A 24,035-nucleotide genomic window follows, 5' to 3' on the forward strand; every position below is an offset into this window, starting at 1 on the left:
TCTAGTTCCAGGACTGCTGCGATGAAATCTTGTTCTGGGAAACAGCACACAAACCCTACTCTTCCAACCAGCACTGCTAGATGAAACTGCTGGTACTGTTAAGCCAAATGGTGGCTGGTCGGTTACCTTACCTCAGAACCTTGCGGTGGTCAAGAGGAACTGGCTGACAGGAACCTAGTGTGGTGGTTCCTGGGGTGGTCCAGCCAGCATCTGACCAATGCAGATGCGGATGCTTGGAGCCAACCATCAACCTGATGGGGGAGCTGGCGGAAGGACTGGAGGAGCAGAGAGGGATTGCAACTTCATTGGAAGAACAACATAGACTGCCCTAACCACCCAGTTCTCCCGGGGTCTAGACCTCCAACCAAGGAGTGTATAGGGAGGGATCCATGTCTCCAAATACATATGTAGCAGAGGCTGGCCTTGCCTGACACCTCCTGGGGAGGTTTGATGCCCCAGAGTAGGGGGATGCTGGAGTGATGGGGCATGAGATTGTGGGTGGGTGGGTGGGGGAGCATCCTCATACAGGTAAAGGGGAGAGAGGAGGGCAGATGTGGAATGGGGATGGGGGGTAGAGGTAACAAGGAAGTGGGATATCATGGGATGGGGGGTTGGTAGAGGGGGTAACCGGGAGGTGGGATATTCTTTGAGATGCAAACTAATGGAATGATCAATAAAAAAGAAAAAACTTTAAAATAATAAAAACAAAACTGCTTTAAGGAAACATAACAAAAGGATTACCGTTAGGACTTTCGTATAGGTTTGCAGTGATTGTTAGTATGTGAAATTTATGTAGTTCCCCAGAAATAATCCTGCATACAATGTTATTCTCTGGCGGTTTTAGAGCAGTGACTCAAAGCAGGGGAAAATTGACTTCTTTAGTGAAAAAATTAGTCAGCCTAAAATAAGATATGAATGCTCTATTCACTATAGCATCTTGAGTTTTCTCATTAAAACACACATTGCCTAGTCTCCCATGTAGCAGGGCGACTTCTGTAAACACAGTACGTTATTCGCAGACAAGGAGGCAAAAATGATGATAGAGTATTTTATATATATTTGTCAGGGGTGTACATGGATTCTTATGTACTACAAATAAAATATTTTGCATATTAAATATTCAAGTTTTTGTGGTGTAATAAAAATGCTTATTTTTCACAGTTGAATTCCTTCCATTATTAAAGACAGAGCAGCACTTTGTGTCTGTAAAGGGTGATATGCAGGTCGTCTGGGTGGACGACCACATTTTTGTCTGACTTTCCCCGTGGAATTATTAGGCTTTTTAGACAAACTAAGTTTGGTCGTACCCCAGTTGATAGTAAGATTTAAATCTTCTGTAGATAATGTACTTGATCTCTTGTGTTGTCTTAATCTAGTGCCGAGAGCTTTCCTTGTGTTATAGTTTATGTGTTCATAACCTCTGTTTGTCTTCTGACTCTGACCAGTATGATCTTTTTCATAGATATGTGGGCTTTCCCTTCCAGTGAGACAAATAACGTTCTTATGAGGAAGGGAAGGAAGAAATGTTTGAGATGGTGTTGGCCCAGCGGCTGGGTCTTGCAGATATGTGGGGAACGGTTTACTAATTTTATACCCAAAAACTAATTTTCTTGAATCTGAATTTTCTATTTTGACTGAGCATAGGTCATCCATTGTTATATTCTGATAGTTATCTGATGGATTTGGAAATGTAGTCAATACTTTAGAATTATACTGGGGAATTCTAGGTAAAATTCCAGTTCTGTTTTGTTTTAAAACTAATCCAGTACCAGGAATGAAAAGTTTTGGCTCTTGCTGCTTCGACAGATGGGCGATGTCTTTGTTTGAGGCCAGCTGGTGTCCTTGTCCATCCACGGCTGTGCCTTTCCAGATCAGAGGGTTATATATGACTTGTCTGTCAATAGGGCATGAATTGCACTTGTGGAATAACCAATTGTCAATACATTTCCTGTGAAACTTGAAACAAAAATGCTATAAGTTCATCAGACGCTTCTTATATTAAAAACTTCCAGCCTACTTGTATATTGAAACTAATGAGCAAAGAGGGAGATAATGCCAACTTATCAAATGTTATGAAAACATTTGAACGTCCATTTATAAATACAATACCTATACTGACTGATTTCCATTTTACACTGCGAAATGCAAAGTCCCTTTTGTATATCACTTTCCTAGCTTTGTTAGAAACTCACCATTCAAGGTGTTATTTTCATGTTAATAAATTCTAATGAAAACAATTAGAAATTAAAAATTCATAACCAACAAGAATTGAAAAATGACTGTCGCAACCATAACACACTAAATAACACACATGCATTTTGCTTATAAAAAAAATTATCAGTCAGTCGCCAGCTCCGAAAAAAAAAGAAAAGAAAAAAAAGAAAAGAAAAAGTATTATCAGACCGTTTAAGTTTGACTTTAAAGCTCTACATTCATATTCAAACAATGCTATTTTGGGGAAAATGTGGTTATTAAGTATGGCTGTCAAGTGACATTGTACATTGTATAGTGAGTTCTTATGAATAATTTTCAATTAAGGCATTTCTATTTTTTATATCTAAAGAACTGTAAAAACACATGACACAATTCTATAGGCTTTTTCTATGTCACATGTAACATAAGTGCATAAAAGAATGCAGTTAAAGTGCCATTTATCTTAGCTAGACAGTGTATAAGGAAGCAAATCCTACTAAATGCAACTTTGTCATGAAGGCAAGCTAACTCCTCTGCAGGAACTTGTCCCCTTGTGCTGTGCCAGTGACCATCTCTGTACAGAGCACAACAGAAAAGGAAAGGGAAAACTTTCAACCGCCACTTTATTCCTGAGAAATTGCCTTCTAGTAAAAGGAAAGCAAAAGGGAGGTGGCTTTTACCTTGTGAGTACATGGTAGCAGTCTTGTGTATTGACCGAGACAAAATGACTTCAAGCAAAGTCGACACTGGTACCCTGGGGCGAGCAGCTTGCTGTTCTTTGTAATCAGAAGGAGAGGCAGAGACTTCACAACATGCTTCGGGGTGTAAAACTGACTGAGTGAAGACAGACAGAAAGACCTGAACGCCCATGTGTGATTACAGATCAGAAAGCAAGTCAGAGCACAAATCTGCTACCTAAGTAAAACAATGGGACCCAAGGTTTTCTTGAGTTAGAGATTTATGCTTGTTATATAATTCTGAGTCTGGTAGAGCTGACATCATAAAGAACATGGTTTAATTCAGCCACATCAAGTAGAAATATTGATTAGATTTTTGTTTATACTTTAAAGTCAACAAAAGACAACATTGAGGGTCATAAGCTAGAATTATTCCAATTTGAGCAAATAGCTAGACATATGTTTAGAAAATACAAACCAGTTTACTTGTCAACAGACGAGGTGCACAAACAGTAGCTCCAGTACGCAAGGATGTGATCTCAGTTGGTGGATAACAGTAAGTGAGAAAATTCCATGCTTACCCCAATATTGTGAGATGTGCAATGTTAAAAGTACAATTAACATAACACGATAGACTGAACTAACTGGTTCTTAGTGCCATTAGAAAGTTGCAAGATAGGGCTGGAGAGATGGCTCAGTGGTTAAGAGCAGTGACCGTTCTTCCAGAGGTACTGAGTTCAAATCCCAGCAACCACATGGTGGCTCACAACCATTCGTAATGAGATCTAATGCCCTCTTCTGATGTGTCTGAAGACAGCTAAAGTGTACTTGTATATAATAAATAAATCTTTAAAAAAGGTGCAAGACAAAGGACATAGTCAATAAGACAAATCAGCATCCTACAGATTGGGAAAAAAATCTCCACTAACCACACATCCAAGAGAGGGCTAATAATATAAAGAACTCAAGAAGCTAACCACCAAAACACAAAAACAACCCAATCAAAAAAAGGGGTATAGAACTAGACTGAGAATCACAACAAAGGAATCTTGAATGGCTGAGAAGCACCTCAAGAAATGTTCAAAGTCCTTAGTGATCAGAAAAATGATCCTGAGATTCTACCTCACACCAGTCAGAATGGCTAAGATCAAAACTTCAGGTGATGACACATGTTGGTGAGGATGTGGAGAAAGAAGAACACTCCTTTGGAAAGAACCTAAATGTCCTTCAACAGAAGAATGGATACAGGAAATGTGGTACATCTACACAATGGAGTACTACTCAGCTATCAAAAACAATGACTTCATGAAATTCATATGCAAGTGTATGGAACTAGAAAATATCATCCTGAGTGAGGTAACCCAAACACACACACACACACACACACACACACACACACGCACAAAACCACACATGGTATGGAGTCATTGATAAGTGGATATTAGCATAAAAGCTCAAATTACCCAAGATACAATCCACAGACCACATGAAGTTGAAGAAGGAGGATGACTGAAGAACAGATAGATGCTTCAGTCCTTCTTAGAAGGGGAGCAAATAGGATATATGGAGACAAAGTTTGTAGCAGAGACCGACCACCTGGGAATCCATCCCATATACACACAGCTACCAAACCCAGGTAATATTGCAGATGCCAAGAAGTTCAAGCTGACTGGAGCCTGATATAGCTGTCTCCTGAGAGGCCCTGCCAGAGCCTGACAAATAGAGAGGTGAATGCTCACAGTCAACCACTGAACTGAGAATGGGGTCCCCATTGGAGGAATTAGAGAAAGGATTGAAGTAGCCAAAGGGAGTTTGCAACCCCATAAGAACAATACCAACATCCAGAGCTCCCAGGGACTAAACTACCATTCAAAGAGCACACATGGACAGACCCATGGCTCCAGCTGCATATGTAACAGAGGATGGCCTTTTTGGCACCAATAGGAGAAGCCCTTGGTCCTGCCAAGGCTGGACACCCCCAGTGTAAGCAAATGTCAGGGAGGGGAGGTGGGAAGGGGTTGGGGGTTGGGTTGGGGAAAGGGGATAACATTTAAAATGTAAATAAAAATTATCCAAAAAAAGAAGAAGAAGAAGAAGAAGAAGGAGGAGGAGGAGGAGGAGGAAGAGGAGGAGGAGGAGGAGGAGGAGGGGAGGGGGGGAGGGGGGGAGGGGGAGGAGGAGGGGAGGGGAGGGGGAGGAGGAGGAGGAGGAGGAGGAGGAGGAAGAAGAAGAAGAAGAAGAAGAAGAAGAAGAAGAAGAAGAAGAAGAAGAAGAAGAAGAAGAAGAAGAAGAAGAAGAAGAAAAGAAAGAAAAGAAAAGAAAGAAAAAGAAAAAAGAAAATGATGAAAAAATGAACCTGGACTCCCGAGATCTCTTAGACACTGGATCACCAACTAAGCAGCATACACCAGCTGAGATGAGGCCTCCAACAGCAGAGGACCCCTGGGTCTGGGTTTAGTCAGAGAAGATGTACCTAACCCTCAAGAGACTGGCAGCCTCAGGAAGTTTAGAGGTCTGGTGGGTTGGTGGGGTGGGGACATTGTTGTGGAGACACAGGGTGGGGGGCGGTGAGGAGAAGGTATGGGATGTAGGACTGTTGGGTAGGGGTAGACGGGGAGGGGAATAAAGACTAGAGTGTAAAAATAAATAAATAAATAAATAAATAAATAAATAAATAAATAAATAAATAAATAAAAGAAAGTTGCAAGACAGACAAAGGAGATGTGGACCTTAATCACACAGTCAACAAAAATGTTAAAGTTTCCCATTTTTCTAAAGATACATACTGATAACGGTACAATGTTATCCCTGTTTTAAAGATGGGAAAAATGTGCAGAGAGAAGTGAGCTTTGTATCCCCAAACCCATCTTGATAGTGAGCACTTGATTAGGACTCGATTTGAACGGGCTGACTGAAGACCCTCGCTCTTCGCCGGATGTGAAATGTTACCTGGGATACATACGCAATTGCTTAGAACACACAACCTATTTAAATTTAAAAAAATTACACACAGATCCTGTCACACAAGAAATATCAATTTTCATGAGACTCTTACCCTGGCTTTTCTTTAAAATATGGCATATTTGCTTCTCCCTCATTTTTAGTATCTAAATATTTTACAACATCTGATCTTTTTTCTACTGATCTCCATCTTTGATTTCTTTTCTGAAATGGGTGAAAAAAAAAGAGTAGATGTTACTTTGTAAATCATTAAAAATTAGTTTTGATTAAATTAATCAAGGCTTCATATTAATGATATAATATTGTGAAATACTCATTACAAGAATATCTACTTTACTACATTAAAATTATAAATGACTGACAGATCTCATGTCCTGCTGTGAGTTTACTAGAATGACCTTTACTTTCTTTCTCAACACTGGGAGGTTAATCAATGGAACACTGAGCTACATCCATTACTTTGAATTCATTAATTTATTTTTAATTAAACTGTTATTTATTTTATATGTATGGGTGTTTTGCCTATATGTACACACCATGTACATGCACAGTGCCCACAAGCCAGAGAGGAGCACTGGATCCCTTGGAACTGGAGTTACAGGAGAGTTTTGAGCCATATGGGTCCTCTGGAAGAACAGCAAGTATCTGGATCACTGAAAAAAAAATCTCTCTATCCTCTTCTTTTGTACGTTTCTAATGTTGTCCAGACAGGCATTGAATTTATAATCCTCAGCCTTTGAGTAACTGGGATTTATAGGTCTGTACCACCACAACAAATATCACTCCTTCAATGTTATTATTTATTTAATTTAGTCTTCTCTCTGACTCTGTCTCCTCCTCCCTCTCCTTCTTCCTCCCACAACCATCTGTATACCTGCGATGGCACTTGCATTGAGGACAGACATTAAATTACAGGAATAGATTGTCTCTGTTGACCATGTAGGTCCCAGGATTGAACTTGGGTCTCTAGGCTTGACAACAAACATCTTTACCCACTGAGTTATCTTGCTGACTTGCCCAGTTCTTCTTAATGTAAAAATATTATTTACGGCCCAGCAATGGTGGCACACATCTTTAATTCCAGCACTGGGAAGGCAGAATCAGCTAAATATTTTGAGTTCAAGGCCGGTCTGGTTTACAGAGTTTAAAGACAGCCAGGGCTACACAGAGAAATCCTAGCAAACCAAACCAACCAACCAACCAACCAACCCACCAAACAAACAAACAAACAAACAAACCAAAATTAACTATAATCATAGATGTTTTATTTTTATAGTTAGAAAAAGGTGGCATTACTCAGCATCAATATATATATATATAATATATATGTATGTATGTATATAGATATATAATTAGAAAAATGTAGCATTACTCAGTATTACTATACACACATGTATGTATGTATGTATGTATGTATGTATGTTTTTAGTGCTAGGTTTCACTAGATAGCCAAGATTGACCCAAACTGTTCTGACTGTTTTGCCTTAGCCTGCAAAGTGCTGGGATTACAGGTCTGTGCCACCACACTGGGTTTCAGGACATACTTTTAAAATGAACAATTTAAAGGAACCACAAAAGTTCTATGTATTAAATTTGGGCATGAGAAATTTTAAGAGAAAACTATAATGGTTGTCAGAAATGTTATGATAAGCCTGTCCACAGGCTAGGGTCACTTCAACTCATTTTCAGACTGAGGGCCACAGTGCCTGCTCTTAAAGTTTCTTTAGGACACCCGGTGCTTGGTACGGTGATGGAATTTATAAGGCAGTACAAAAATCGGTTGCCGGAGAATTCCAAATGTAATTTCTAAATTAAAAGTCAATCCCTTCCTTCCAGGGCGTTATCCGCTTTTCATGCTCTTCGACTCACTGGTCTTTAATGGCCCGGCAAGTGGCACATGGGTTTTCGGTGGGCACTTACCTCCCGGAACACAAAGGCATGGGAGGGGTGGTAACAGCTGTCGAAGCACTCCTGGCATAAGTGGTACTCCACACATTCAGTGCACCTGCAGCACAGCACATCAAGACACAGGAGAGGAAACCCCGATCACTGCCATTGTTTTAGGTGAGAAAGTCGACTGACACACCTGTGAATGAGCCACACATGCAAAGCCCACTCTGGCCGCATTGTGAATTAGTTTCCTATTGCTTCTGTAGAGTTTTCTGCACATGTGTTAGCTTAAATACCATCCATTGATTATCAGAGGGGCCTGTAATGGAAGCCTATAATGGATGAGTCTCAAAGGGATGAAGGTAGAGTGTGGGCCCAGCTGTGTCACTTTTTGGGGCTGCAGACAAACATGCTCCCTTGGCTGTACCATATTCTAAAGGCAGCTGACACTTCCTAGCTTGTGGTCTTTGCTCCATATTTAAGGTAATTAAGGACACTTTCTGCCTCTCTTCCATAGCCACAGTTCCCGCTTTCCCTTCCTCCTCCACTTTCAAGAGCTCCTGTGATTATATTGGGTTTATCCAGGTTGGAATCACCCTATTTAAAGGTCAACTGATAAGAAACCATGACTGTATTGCAAACTTGACTCCTGCTGTCATGTAATATGACATTCAGGTTCTGTGATAAGCCCATGTACTGGGGAGACTGTTATTACTTTGTCTCCTCTGTGTCCTCTCCATGATGCTTTCAGATCAATTTAGTCCCCGGTGATTTCTTTCTCTAGAGTCCCACGTGACCTAAGTCTGTAAGCCCACAGACAGATGATTTGTCCCATACTGCCTGGCTCCTCAGATGTCTCGTGAAGGATAGGGTTACACCTAACACGATCCTTTGGCCACAGAATATTCTTTTTCTTCCCCATAAAATGGAAAAGATAAGTGTATAAAGTCTCAATAAATATTATTAAGATAATTTTAAACTATAATTTTTTACAGAAACTGAATTTCAAGTTTATGCTATTTAGTAAACATTTTCCACATAGGATTTTAGTTTCCTTGCTACAAAATTCAGCCAGACAAGCTTTTTTAAATCAAAATTTCCTAGTGTTTAGAAGCCTGTTCCCCTGAGAAATAAGAGAAACGTGTCCTCAGATGTTGCAGAAGACACGTGCTCGAGTTTATCATTCCTACTCGTATGTGTAGATTCTTCATAATCAAGATTACAAACGGGCAATGCCGCCATTCACTAGATGCATCAGAGTAGGCTGGGGTAAAAGCTTAGGTAACTGCACTTTAACAAACGTCTGATGTTTCATGAACTAATATAACAGATGAAGCAGCTGTCGTGATGCGCTAACGAAGGGGGAACTACTGCTTACACTTAGGAGAATTAGATTTGGGGACCGACTTGAAGGAAAGAGTAGAAGGTGGAGTCACCAATGTCACAGCTTTGATTTGTGATCAAGGAATACAGAACTGGTTGTTCTTAGCCATAAACAAGTTATGAGACGTTTCTGTCAGATGAGACTTAGCCTGGTGCAGGGAAGCACGGTCCAGAAGGAATCAACTTAGTGGTTTCTGGAAGGACAATCCTCCAGGACAGAAAACAGACAACACCCTGGCCAATGAGTTGACCATCATCAACTACTACAGGGCAACAGTGTTCCACCATCTTTGATAGAATCAGTTAAAGGGTGCTGACCCTTTGAGGAATACGTAAGTACTAGTGATTTTTCTGTTTCACCCCCATGGTTCCTCTCCACACCCTTCTCTCTCACACTCTCACACAGGACATTTGATTCCTAAGTGGCAATGTTTAAATTTTTCATGCAATAGGTGCCAAAGACCATCATTCCTAGAACTAACATTCCTGAGCTAGCCCATCTCATGCTAAGGCTGTGCAAGTTCTGCCCCTTTTCAAGTCAGATACTTCATTGGGCTAGCCATTTTCCAATACTGATTTCTGTTCATGATTAATTTTCTTCTGTGTAGCACAGGCTTAAGATTGAAGAACAAAGGTATAAAGTACTGCTGGCTTAAAAAATATCCCTATTCCATCAGAAAGTTAAACTAAATATTTGATTTGGCTGACCGTAGTCTAATTTCAGGAAAATAGGAAGGTACATTGATATATTTCAGGAAAATTTTAATGAAGATTGAAACAAAACTTTTTAAAAATACAACTTAAAATTTTATTCAATTAATCATAGTTACCAAGGTATATATAGCAATTGTGTAATTGTGGCAACTGTAGGAAGGTTTGGGGTTATATATAAAACAGTTAAGCTGTTTTCTATATGAATAATATTGTTTTTGTTAGCACTGAGATGAATATGAATGGAAACAGAACAACACTCAAGGCAGATGGAGACACAGTTTGCAATTTTGGGTCTGTAGAAATGTATTTAAAGTTCAGCCAATCTAATCAGTATCCTTCTATGTCTACTAGGAGATTTTGGTCATGACCCCCTCTCTCATCTGTGGTCCACAGTGTTACAGGATGTGAGATATCTTGTAACAGGACCCTGAACATGGAAGCTCACCCAGGGCAAAGAAATAAGAATGCCAGAGTTTCCAGATGCTGCTTTATATGAGATTCATCTAAATTCATATGAGAACGCAAAGCCAATGCTCTTGCAAAAGTGAGGAAAATAAAATGAAATTCCAAGCAAGCGGTCATCGCATAAGACAGACACAGGGCATAAAGGAGAGAGAGGGGGCAGGCTAAAGGCTGGGCGTACTAATGCTCAGAGCTGTGAGCACTGGAGACTTACTTGTAGCACTTCCCCTCGATTGGCAGCTGGGTACAGTTGTTACAGGGAATCCCGAGGTGTTTGTCCAGCCGTTCTTTCTCAGAAATGGTCATAAGTTTGTTAGAGTTTTTGAACTCCTCCAAGATAACTTTTAGTGGTGCAAACTCTTCCCTGCACAGCGGACATTTTAACATGGATGTGTCAGACACTGTGTCTTGGTAGTTGGCTAAGATCCTCATGCATTTTATGTGGACGTTATTGCCGCAGCCAAATCTGTCAGAAATAAAATCCAAGTGTTATCATTCACTGTATGTATTTGCCATAGATGTTTAAGTAAATTAAAAACCTCCCTGGGAACATTTTTATTCCTTATAAGATGCACTTCGAACTGATTTCTAGATATAGCTCGATTGCAAACTGACAAAAATCTAATCTACCATCTCGATCAGAATTCCAACTACAAAGTTTTTCCTTTAGAGGAAATGGTGAAAGATTTACATCATAAAATTATTTTTCACCTATAAGGCCAGAGTAAGCGTAGCTTCAACACAAATGAAAGTTAAAGCGTTAATTCTTTCAATGCAGGGGGGTAGATCCTATTCTCCGTTTCTCTCTTTTGCTTTATTGAGAAATCTTAACCATGTGAGCAATCTCTGGAGGGAGAAGAAATGATGTTTGGGGAAGTGGTACCTTTTAAGAATTCAATAAGGGCAACCACAGGGAGATGTGCAAAACAGGACTCAAATATTTGACAAGTACACAGGAGACAAAAACAAAGAAGATTATTTAATCAGCAAATAGCACATTCGACTTCTAAAGTCCAGCTTGAGTGCCATGAAGAATAGTATGATTGCGTTTCTCTCAGTGAGGACGTTTGTTCACTAAGTAGAAAATGTGAGCAACTTAAATTAGAAGATAGGGTTTCTTAAAAATCAAAAAGAACATTTACAACTTCGAAGTTAAACAATCTTTATATGCAGAAAATATTTTGCAGTCGAATCATTTACCCTGAGTAAAGAAAAAAACAAAGACTGGTGAGACGGCCAAATGAGTAAAGGCGCTTGGCACCCAGGGGTCTGGGTAGTGATCTCATCGCTGGACCACACAAAGCAGAAGGAGAAGTATCAACTTCCGCAGTTCTCCTCTGACCTTCACACGTGCCAAGGCGTTCGACTCTACCCACTGTCCAAATCAATTAATTAATCAGTCAAATCAATAAATGTAAAAGGGATTAATAAAAGCAAAAGTCTTCCTATTCTTAAGTAAAGCAGAGGAATGAATAACTATGGACTGATACTTCCTATTTTTACCTTTAAGACATAGCCTAAAAATACTGAGAACAGGACATCTCACAAGTGCATACTAGGAAACAGAAGAACACAAAGGGAACAGAAATTAGACACAGAGGAAGCCTTTGTGTTTTCTATCGAGGAATCACATAATGTGACTTCCTAGGAATATTAATTGGGAATTTCCATAAGACTAGAATTCGAAGAGGAAGGCGTCACCTGCAGAAGGTGATGGGGAGCCTTTTCTCCAGCAGCACCTCTTGGCAGATAGGGCAGATATCCCCTGCACTGATGTCCTTCTGCTTAAGGTAGCCATCTTCTTCCACTCGCGCAGTCTCTTCGCTTGCCCTAAGCTGCGGAGTTTGGACCTGATATATGCCCCGTAGCAAGTCATTTATTTCTCCCTCGGTAAGACCCAACTGGAAAGCAGCTGGTGAAAAATGTGGAAGCGTTAGAATTCGGGGGCAAGAACAGAAACACAGAGGCGTAGTAACAGGCTGAGCTATAGTTTTCTTTCAGATATGAGAAAGATGGGACCAGTTGGGATATTCTAGTCACGCTGACCACTTCTTTATGTTCAAATTGGAGGAAAAAATGGCTAGGAAAGAGAAATTTACAAAAACAATGCAATTGCCTTCCCCACCACCTTGCTATTGAAACTAGCAGCCTGCATCACAGGCTTGGGGTGTGATTATTACCCTAGTCTTTTCATGTGCCTGCAAACAAACACTTCATCAATATACAACGGCATTAAAATCAGGGCGGGAGACAGGGCTCACTGGCTAAGAGCAGAGGACACAGGTTCACTTCCCAGCACCCTTGCAATTCCAGCTCCAGAGAGTCCAACAGCCTCTTCCTGGCCTCAGTGGACACCCCCACATAGATCACACACCCATAGAGACACAAACACATACACAGACATAAATAAAGAAAATGAATAAAAGCTTAATGAATTAAGCAACAGTAAGAATAAATACATAAAGAGAAAATAGAGACACTTGGCTAGTGTTTGTTAATGAGAGGACAACGGAGTGGCTCTTTTCCTGTCTTAGTTTTGTAGCCATAGAAAAGAGAGCTTCAGTCATTTTGTTCATGGCAGACTTGGTTACTGCTATTGCTTGTACCCTTGGTATGTACACTCTTGAGTTATGACTTCCCCACATCCCATTGCTCTTACGAACAACTGTGTTGCATGTAGTTTTAGCTTAGAACTTGAGATTCTTTCTCCCCACCCATGGCTCCTTCCCCTGTCTGCCTTCTCTCCCTAACACAACACAGTTTAAATTCTCATCGTTAGTCCCTTGAGTTCTGTTTATGTTGTATATTTTAAATACACGCAAGCTAAATATTATGTGTAGGTGGTGTAAAAGCTCTGTGTTCTTGGAGAGGCCCCCGAGTTAAACACTGAAGGAACTGCGGAAAAAAATGGTCTTTCTGTTGCAATACAGAAACCTTTTGTGTCCTGTCGGAGGTGGTGTGGCAGGTGCAGGTGGGCTGTGGGAGGGAATCAAGCTTTAATTACCCAGTATGTGGAGGAGGAGTGTTATTTGTCACAGGGAAACAGCAACATCTGCTCTCTTTAAAAAAAGAAAAGGAGAATATAAAAAAAAGAACGAAAGATTACACATTTAGGAATTTCACAAAAGAAGCCGCCCAGAAACTCTTCTGTGTGGTATAAGATGAATTAGACAGTAGAAGCGTCTCAAGATCACACTGAAAAAGCAATGGATGAGACCAACGAAAAATACTCTGTGAGACAAGAGCAAGGCAGGTGCGTTGCCTAACAGCTTCAACTGATTATACGCGTTAAAGTTTACTTATTTAATGTTCTTACGGTCTCGAGAACACAAGGCAAACAAACCAGATGCATATTTACTATGTTTTATTTGCTGTGCATGTTCCTCTCTAACTTTAGCCGCCCTCTCTTCTGATTCTGACAAGATTTGCAAGGCTACCTACCACCCAGCTCCTCGCTTTCTATGTGCATTCCTTTATGGATGAATTATCCCTTGGCTTATCGGGATACAACTAAAAAAAAAAAAATCCTCCTTTAGAAATGTTTCAGAAGGGGTTGGGGATTTAGCTCAGTGGTAGAGCACTTGCCTAGCAAGTGCAAGGCCCTGGGTTTAGTCCTCAGCTCCGGAAAAAAAAGAAAGAAAGAAAGAAAGAAAGAAAGAAAGAAAGAAAGAAAGAAAGAAAGAAAGAAAGAAAGAAAGAAAGAAATGTTTCAGAAACGACACATCTTTGAAAGTGTGTTTCTTGCATTCCCTATGCTTTCTCTGTGGCTTCCTCATACTGTTAAACCTACTTTTCGTGTCTCAGTCCTTTCGAACCATCTTTTCCTTATAATAGCAATAGTTTTTGGACTTTCTTTTTCTCGGTGCAAAAGCAAGAGGTTTATTTTCTGGTGGGTTGGGGTCAACCCTCAACCAATCCCTCGAGGTGAGTGACGAGAAGACGACCATTTTTGGACTTTGTTTTGCTGGCTCCGGTATCATTTTTGTTACTATGGCATCCCCGTGTGTAGGTGCAGAGTGGAGGATGGTGTTTGTTTTGAATTAATCATCTCTGCATCCCCACACAGTGTCTCGCTAAAGTACTGAAAGAAATTCTTTCCTCCTTCTTTCAAGTGAATTAAATCAAGAATAAGGCCAAATCTATGAAACCAAATCTATGAAATAAATGATAGTGAAAGTGTAAACTTTCTATACTTAAACTGTTGGTTGGAGGCAGCTGAGATTTCTGCACAGGAATGTTTGACCTGTGAGAGAGTGGAAACAATCTCTTGATTTAGAAGGCATGAATAAATCACTATCAATTTGCATCTGCCATTATTTATATTTTCTATGACTTAGTCTGTTTTGTCCTAAAATTATTAGTAAAATGCTTCTCTGCATCTTTATTTCTAGTAGAGACTTAACTATGTGGTTAATATCTTTAAATTCTATTGAACATGAATCTAAAACACTCAAAAATATTGACGCACTTCTGAACTCATGGGAAATCAATGAAAGTATTTAAAAAGAGCAATTCCTATGAGAAGCAAACAAAAATTCTTAATATTACCATTAAAAATTAAGGCTAGGCTCCAAAATTAAAATAAAGAGTTATATAAAAGAATATAATAAGGATAAGTGAAATAAATATTGAATAATATGAGGTTAATTTTGATATGCTACAGTGGAACATTAGCCATTTGGCAAATTTACAACAAATACATAGAATTTAAAATAGAAAGTAATAAAAATTGTGTGGGAAAAGCAGAATACAAAATTTAAGCAAAATTATGTACTTTTTGCATTTTTAGTATATATACATATATTTGTATAATCATCAAAGCAACAAATAAAGTAAAAATCTATATATTCTTATGTGGAAATTTGAAAGTTTTTTAAATGTTTTTTATTTATCTATAAATAATTTAACAGATGGCTTCATACACCATTGCATTCAAAAGAAACCCCTGGATGATTTAAGTTTGATTAAAAATACACGTTTTGGAGAAACAGAATTCAATGTTCAAAATATTTATTTCAGCTAGGAAGTCTAAAGTTTCACAATTAATGTATACAATCAATGTAAATAATTTAGTAATTTAATAATTTCTGTACTGATAGAAAATAATGGCTTTTGCCTTCATGAAGCACAAAGCACATGAAATATTAGGTTGATCCATAGTTAACTGCTGTTTTTGAAGTGAAAATGTACCTAATACACATACTCTAAGCGATGCTGTCTAATATTTTAGGCACTGGCCATAGGAACTGTCATACGCCAGGATTTAGCGAATATGGCTGAAGAAACAATTAAAACTTTTGTTGCTTATGTTTACAGCTGATCATCTGCAGTTAAAAATGTTTTTATGAGTATGTTTGTGATGACTTGGGCAGTATATAAGTCTACTTTTCCTTTTGTCATTTATTTTTAAATTAGCATCTGAAGAGATAGGTTTCCTTGTGAGGTTTTCATACACTGGACTACAGGCAGGCTGAACGTTAGCAACTGAAATACAGTGCTTGAGTACAGATCCTGAGAGGGTATAAAACACATAGATGGTGAAGGCAAAGCAAAAACAAAAGACTAATGTTTCTGATTTCTATCCCAACTGCACAATGGCAGCTTATTTTGCTGTATTAGTTGGAATATGCTGTTCAATCCTGTCTCGGTTTCCTTTTGATTCTTATGAAGCTGCAAACACAAAGCTGTACATGTCCTTCTCTTACATGTTTGCTCTTCAGCTGAAGCATGGAAGCTTGTGAAAACGATATGGAAAGGCAATACTAAGGTCAGCAAGAATGAGACTTTTGGAGAAAGTCAACATGCAACTTAATGTTGAGAACAAAAAGCACATGTGTATGAGGTCACACGCAGAAAGGATTTGCAGAGGTGACTGAGGAGGTACAGTGAAGCTGTAGAGAACAGGACTAAGGTGGTTGAATAACGGCAGGAACACCACAGCGAGGAAACCTTAGGAAAAGGTAGGGTGTAGAACAAACAGGGTCCCGAGAATGATTAGAGGCAGAAGCAGAGTATGAGAAGACAAATGAAGAATTACACGATTTCTAGGTTCAATAAGGAAATGAAAGGGGAAGTCAGAATGTGTGGTGGTTTGAGGAATGGCCAGCCTAGGCTCATATATTTGAATGCTTAGTCACTAGGGAGTCCTGGTTGATCGGATTGGAAGGATTAGTAGTGTGGCTTTGTGGAGGAAGTGTGTCACTGGATGGGGGCTTTGAGGTTTCCAAGAGTTTTCTGCTTTCAGATCAGGATGTAGTTCTCAACAACAGCAGCGGTTCCTGCCTGCTTGCTGTCTTGAAGATAATGAGCTAAGTTACTGAAGCTGCTAGCAGGCCCCAAGTTAATGCTTTCTTTCCTTGGTCCTGGTGTCTCTTTACAGCAGTAGGACAGTGACTGAGACAGTATGTGACATCTGGCATATGAGAGGGGAACACAGATCAGGGAAATCCGCTGCTCAAAATGTCCGCGGGGCCTTCAAAATGAGCCTTCCAGAAGGCAGCTGGAAATGTTGGTCTGTGGCTAAGAGGCACCAGCAGCACAAAATTAACAGCTGGAGCTGTAAAATGTAGGCGACATTTCTGAAAGACTACGTGGTCTTAAGAGCCCAAGAGGAAACTACATGTGAAAACACCGATGCTAATTTATTTTTTTAATGTAACACTAAAATATATTTGTAGGATAGTTGGGGTGGGGGAAAGAATTTGCCTAAATACAAGTTTTAAATAAAAAAATTTAAAGGAGATTGTCACTTTGATTCTTCATGGAGATTGTGAGCATTAATTACTAAGATTCAGAATTTAGTCCTTAGGTTGAATTCCAAACTACTACTCCACAGTTATAAGGATTACTTCTGTACAGAGAGTAGTATCTATGTAATGAAAGATTTTTTTCTCTCTCTTCTATTTTTGAGGTCATTAAAACCAAATTTAAATAGCATAAAATATATAATAAATATTTTTTGCACAAAAATTTCAGCCAAATTATATTTTTAGTTTGCTTATTTTTTTTTTAAGACAAGGTTTTTTTGTTTTTTTGTTTTTTTTGTTTTTTTTTTTTTTTTTTTTTACTTTGTGACCGAAGTAGGGTTTTTTTTTTTTAGTAGTTGGTGTTTCTTTTTTTTTCCTTTTTTTTAATTTTTTTCCCCTTTTTTGTGTTTTTTTTTTTTTTTTTTTTTTTTTTTTCTGCATGTTTTAATCAGTTTTTATTTTCTTTTTTTTTTATTATTATTAACTTGAGTATTTCTTATATACATTTCGAGTGTTATTCCCTTTCCCAGTTTCCGGGCAAACATCCCCCTCCCCCTCCCCTTCCTTATGGGTGTTCCCCTCCCAACCCTCCCCCCCTTGCTGCCCTCTCCCCAACAGTCTAGTTCACTAGGGGTTCAGTCTTAGCAGGACCCAGGGCTTCCCCTTCCACTGGTGCTCTTACTAGGATATTCATTGCAACCTACGAGGTCAGAGTCCAGGGTCAGTCCATGTATAGTCTTTGGGTAGTGGCTTAGTCCCTGGAAGCTCTGGTTGGTTGGCATTGCTGTACATATGGGGTCTTGAGCTCCTTCAAGCTCTTCCAGTTCTTTCTCTGATTCCTTCAACAGGGGTCCTGTTCTCAGTTCAGTGGTTTCCTGCTGGCATACGCCTCTGTATTTGCTGTATTCTGGCTGTGTCTCTCAGGAGCGATCTGCATTCACATTTTGATCATCCGTCTTGAGTTTCATTTGTTCTAGGCATCTAGGGTAATTCAAGCATTTGGGCTAATAGCCACTTATCAATGAGTACATACCATGTATGTCTTTCTGTGATTGGGTTAGCTCACTCAGGATGATAGTTTCCAGTTCCAACCATTTGCCTACGAATTTCACAAAGTCATTGTTTTTGATGGCTGAGTAATATTCCATTGTGTAGATGTACCACATTTTCTGTATCCATTCCTCTGTTGAAGGGCATCTGGGTTCTTTCCAGCTTCTGGCTATTATGAATAAGGCTGCGATGAACATAGTGGAGCACGTGTCTTTTTTTATATGTTGGGGCATCTTTTGGGTATATGCCCAAGAGAGGTATAGCTGGATCCTCAGGCAGTTCAATGTCCAATTTTCTGAGGAACCTCCAGACTGATTTCCAGAATGGTTGTAGCAGTCTGCAACCCCACCAACAATGGAGGAGTGTTCCCTTTCTCCACATCCTCGCCAGCATTTGCTGTCACCTGAGTTTTGATCTTAGCCATTCTCACTGGTGTGAGGTGAAATCTCAGGGTTGTTTTGATTTGCATTTCCTTATGACTAACGATGTTGAACATTTCTTTAGGTGTTTCTCAGCCATTCGGCATTCCTCAGCTGTGAATTCTCTGTTTAGCTCTGAACCCCATTTTTTAATAGGGTTATTTGTCTCCCTGCTGTCTAACTTCTTCAGTTCTTTGTATATTTTGGATATAAGCCCTCTATCTGTTGTAGGATTGGTAAAGATCTTTTCCCAATCTGTTGGTTGCCGTTTTGTCCTAACCACAGTGTCCTTTGCCTTACAGAAGCTTTGCAGTTTTATGAGATCCCATTTGTCGATTCTTGATCTTAGAGCATAAGCCATGGGTGTTTTGTTCAGGAAATTTTTTCCAGTGCCCATGTGTTCCAAATGCTTCCCTAGTTTTTCTTCTATTAGTTTGAGTGTATCTGGTTTGATGTGGAGGTCCTTGATCCACTTGGACTTAAGCTTAAGACAAGGTTTTACTATATAGCTCTGGCTGTCCTGGAACTCACTCTGTAGACCAGGATGGCCTTGAACTCAGAGACCTCTGCCTGCCTCAGCCTCTTGAACACTGGGATTAAAGGCGTGCACCACTATTTCTGTTTAGCGAAAGTAGTTTTGAATGTAATTATGTGTCATGGTAGTTCTGGGACCTGAAAATTTTTACTTATTCTATACGAGATTTGTATATGAAGCCACTATGAATCTTTGCTTAAAATAAGGAAAGTTATTTCTTCTCAAAAAAAAAAAAAAAAAAACATTGTTTCATCTCCACTGTTATTCTAAACTTATATCTTGTGCAAACTTTCAAGGAAACTTTTTTAATTTCGTGTCAGTTTTTATGTTCTTTTATTATTAATGTGTGCCTATTCCTTCATGAACATTTCAGGGTTGGGTCTCTCCTTCCATTATGTTCAGGGACTGAATTCAGGCGCTTAGGATTGCCCTGTGAGCAATTTTACCTGCCAAGCCATCTCTGTGGTCCTCATCCATGTCTTTTTTGAGTAGGATATACAAACTTACACATTTATTTATTTATTTATTTATTTATTTATTTATTTATTTATTTAGTGTATGTGAGTACACTGTCGCTGTCTCCAGGCATACTAGAAGAGGGCATTCGATCCCATTACAGGTGGTTGTGAGCCACCATGTGGTTGCTAGGAATTAAACTCAGGACCTCTGGAAGAGCAGTCAGTTCTCTTAACCTCCAGCCCAAACTTACTTTTTGCTTAAGATGAAACTGATCTTTCTGAACTCTAAGTTTGGGAAGAGATAATTACTTGATTCTTTAGGAAAAATAAGCATTCAAGTTTAGAATATGTTTAAATGAAAGGTTCATAGTTTTGTTAATTTCAAAATAATAAAGAATTAGAAAATAAAAAGCCAGAAACTTACATTCATGATTCCTTGGAAGCTTGAATTTTTTCAATAACACCCTAATGTTCACAAGTAGAAAAAATTAAAACATTTATTTGGATATAATCTTAAAACATATCATTTGAACATGTAGACTATAAGGAGAATTATTTAATGCAGAAAATGTTATAAATTTAATCAATTTTCTGTTAATTATAGTTATGTTTTAAGGAAAGTTGATGGGAGATTGATAGGCAAATTGTATCGTGCTAACAGGATTGACTGGACAGAGAAGGCCCTTATTTCTTAAGACACAATCCTTCCAGGAATAGGGAAGAAATCCAGGTATTTCCAATACTTCCTTTAACTTTCCTTGCAAGTGAATGTCAGGTGACCATTTTCCTACATCTACCATTTTAATGTACAGTAGAAGACTTTCAAATCTCACTAAAATTGTAGCTTTAAAGAGAGCAAAAACATGTATTTTAAAAAATATAGTAAATGTGTTTCAGCATTAATTACATCATTATTAATATATACTATATACTTGGAGAATATTTCCATTTAGTTCATGGTTAAATTGTATATGAAATGAGTTATAGTATATTAAAATCAAAGAAGACTAGCCATATCCTGTCCTGTCATAAAATAATATTGGAAATACCTATTGTAAGCACTATGATGACATGCTGTACATTTGAAAGGCCAATATAATTTATCTTTCTTTCAGGTAGAACCAATAACCTATGTGACCAAAATGGAACAGTCCCAAACTGGGTAAGCCAGCTGAAGTGAGACCCCTGGAACAAATGTAGCACACATGCTGCCCAGCCTCCATGTGGGGCTCCCAACATCTGGAGTGGGGGCTGTCCCTCAAGCTATAACCCGACTGTGGTATCCATTCCCCAACAGGGCTGCCTTGTCTGGCCTCAGTGGGAGATGGATGATGTGCTTAATCTAGCAGAGACTTGATAGGACAGGATGGGAGGATCCCAAAAAGGGGCACCACTTTCTCAGAGGAGAAGGGGAGGGCGAGGGCGGATAGCCTCGGCAAGTCGAGTCAGGGGATGAGGAGAGGAACAGAGTTTGGGATGTAAATAAATAAATAATAAATAAATAAATATTTTTTTAAGTTGAAAGCATAACAACAACAAAACCCCAAACCAACCAACCAAACAGAAAGAAAGAAAGCAAGAGACACAGGAATGTGCTATCACGCCTGGTTGTAGATTAGAAGAATGTATTTACTGGGGCTGCAGAGATGGTTCAGTGGTTAAGAGCACTTGTTCTTGCAGAAGACCTGGGTTCAATTCTCCCCACTCACATGGCAGTTCAGAGCCTTCTGTGACTTCCATTCCAGTGAATCCAACATCCTCTTTTGACCCCCATGGGCACCAGAAACACCCATGGTGCAACTGCATACATTCAGGCAGGCATACATACACACACACACACACACACACACACACACACATCTAAAATGTTTTTTTTAAGGAGTATTTACTGATTTGTTGATGTGAGTATAGGAAGGCAAAGCAAACGTAAGTAGGGCCTGCTAACTGAAGGGTGAGGTTGTCTTCGGTATGCAGAAGGTAATTACCCCACCCAGGTTTTCCTAATACTGTTCCAGTTTCAGATATCAAGTATCCTCTATCAGAGTCCTCATTTTTAATCTCAAAATATCTATATTGAAAGTGAAAAAAATCTGAAACCTGACATACAGAAAACACAATTTTCATGACAGGGTGTTTCAGGAGACAAGAAATTGTTGAAGACAATAATGTCTCAAGAATTAGCATAGATTTGATAGTTAGACTTGACATTTATGCACATAATATATATCAATATTTCTACTTTATGTTATTTAAATGTTTCTTAGTTGGTTTACTCACTTTTCAGACCGAAATGGAATACTTGCAATACTATGAGAAACACGCTGGTAAATTATGGTCATTTTAGTTTTTAATTCCTTGAATACCAAACGACTTTATTCTTGCTGAACTTAGACCATGAGCAGCAGTAACCCATGTGTGTTTGTGGAAGGCCATTGCTAACCGTCACTCACCAGCATATGTGCTTGCACAGTTCCCCCCTCTTCAGAAACGTGGGACAGCTGCACTCATGTGGGTTTCCAAGCAAAACCTTAAAAAAAAAAAAACTCAGTTAAATTTAAGAGTAAATTGATAAAAAGTAAATTGATAAAATAACTAGGTTAAAAGATTTAAATTATTGATTGCTTGAGTGGCTCTGAACTTTGGATATGATCCAACAGGGCCTTCTAAGAAATATTCTCTCTTGACATTCGAAGCTGAATTTCATCTCCTTTATTCTTCACCTTGGTTAATAACTGACACTGTGAATTAACACAGTTTCTAAAGGTCACCTATACTTAGGTGAGATTAAATCTAAAATTAAAGGCTCTCCCTCCAAACCCTTTTTTTTTCTTAAAGGAGAGAGTTAAATGGCCTTTGAAAAATGGCTTGCTCACTTTGATTGATTGATTGATTGATTGATTTTTGCACTTGAACTTTACTTTCCGTGAGAGGATTGGTTTTATTCAAGACTACATAGGCTAAAACTGTTAAACTCAAACCAGCAAAGTAAAAAGGAATTCTCTGAGCAAAGTGCAGAATGATAAACTATATCCAGTACTCTTAACCATGAGGCAACAAATTTAAAATTTCTAAAGCAACAGGGAAGTGTTGAGTGGCTCATTTTTGACCGACAAGAGCAGGACATGTAAATATGAAACATCTGTTCTCTTTTAACAAAATGAAATGGAACTCTTACTCATACACACCCTTTCAAAGTATTAACATTTAAACTACCCTTTAATGATCTGTTACAGTTTTAAAAGCGAGCAAAAAGAAAATGATCATAGAAATTGTTAGAGAGAAACCGATTTTAATGAGCAAACATTTAGAAGATAGGATTCTCATTTGATTTACAGGGCTGGTGAACACCAACAAGGCTTCCAGGAATACACATACATAAACTAAATATTCATATAACCCTCTCTACTATTTAATACTAAAACTCAAGGTCCATCATTTTACAAGAGTTGGATGCAATTCGAGCTTAATTCAAGAAAGAATATTTTCTGGTATATACTAATTCTTTTTGTAACGTGCACATTTTCAAAGTCTGGGGAGCACTTCTGAGAATGAGTTCTCTTGCTAGGCCAGTCTGTTTGCAGGAATTGGGAAGTTGCCTTGGGGCACCTCCCCCACCCCGCCCCCTCCCGCCCTTCTCCCACTCCCCATCCCCCAATCCCCAAGGGAGGTTGGTGGCGCTATAGTTACTCGGAAATCCCCGTTTTCTGGCTCCTCCTCCCTCAGTAGGAAGCCTGTGGGGCCGATCTGTCGCAGGAGGTAGATGCTACTACTCAGCGCCTGGTCTTGCTGCCAGCTGAGGCTCTCGCTTAACTGTCTTCGCTTTTCTGAGGCTTTACTGCCTCCGCGAAGCATCCCTGGCGGCCGTGGCGCCTCTACGTTAAGCTTTCCGAGGCGCCTGGGGTCTCTATGGCAACAGCGTGCAGCACGGTTGCCATGGAAACGGTAGTTCTTTCCTAGGCTCCCCAGCTTGCTCTGCTCTAGTTGGGGCTAGAGAAAATTTCGAAGTCCATGCTTAGACTTTCAAACTTGAGGTCACAGGCACAGCTGCAAATCTCATATTCTTTTTGCTTATTTGCTCACAGGCAAGACTCCATCTGCTCGTTAGGACATTCTCAGACCCAGTAACAGTGTGGGCTCCAGAAAATAAAGTCACATTGTGTGAATTTTTCTTTTACAATAAAAAAAAATTCACCATGATTGCATATAATTAGTAAGTAGCTGAGGGAAGATGAAGAAAATAGGGCTCTCACGTCAGCTAGGGGTGTGTGCGCGTGCGTGCGTGCGTGCATGTGTGCGTGCGTGCGTGCGTGTGTGTGTGTTCTGTTGGTCTTGAAGCTAGGGGACACTCAAGTTTCATGTTGGGTTTGGATATTGGCTGTGCAGTCAACCCTAGAAATTGATAGAGCTCTATTTTAAGGAGTAAGATTTTTCAAGGCTGACCCAACAATCTGCAAATTGTTTCTGAACTTTGTTTCTATATTCTAAGTTGAGAGCTATCCTTAAATATTAGCCAACAGTTTGAGTCATGGTTACAGAACTAAAAGCCA

At 39.3% G+C, this 24,035-nt stretch overlaps 1 protein-coding gene across 1 annotated transcript; it reads right to left on the reverse strand.

Moving 5' to 3' along the window:
- Positions 1-1,130: 1,130 nt before the first annotated feature.
- Zswim2 (zinc finger SWIM-type containing 2) lies at positions 1,131-23,340 on the reverse strand. Its single transcript, XM_032901975.1, has 9 exons — positions 23,176-23,340; positions 21,939-22,015; positions 19,913-19,953; positions 11,982-12,192; positions 10,495-10,746; positions 7,752-7,836; positions 5,926-6,035; positions 2,874-3,027; positions 1,131-1,956 (listed from the first exon to the last, which is right to left on the reverse strand). Exons 1-9 carry the CDS (start codon positions 23,338-23,340, stop codon positions 1,156-1,158), a joined length of 1,896 nt encoding a protein of 631 aa, XP_032757866.1. The 3' UTR covers positions 1,131-1,155.
- Positions 23,341-24,035: the final 695 nt, after the last annotated feature.

This window comes from Rattus rattus, chromosome 5 (genome assembly GCF_011064425.1).
Source record: "Rattus rattus isolate New Zealand chromosome 5, Rrattus_CSIRO_v1, whole genome shotgun sequence".
NCBI classification, from domain to species: domain Eukaryota; kingdom Metazoa; phylum Chordata; class Mammalia; order Rodentia; family Muridae; genus Rattus; species Rattus rattus.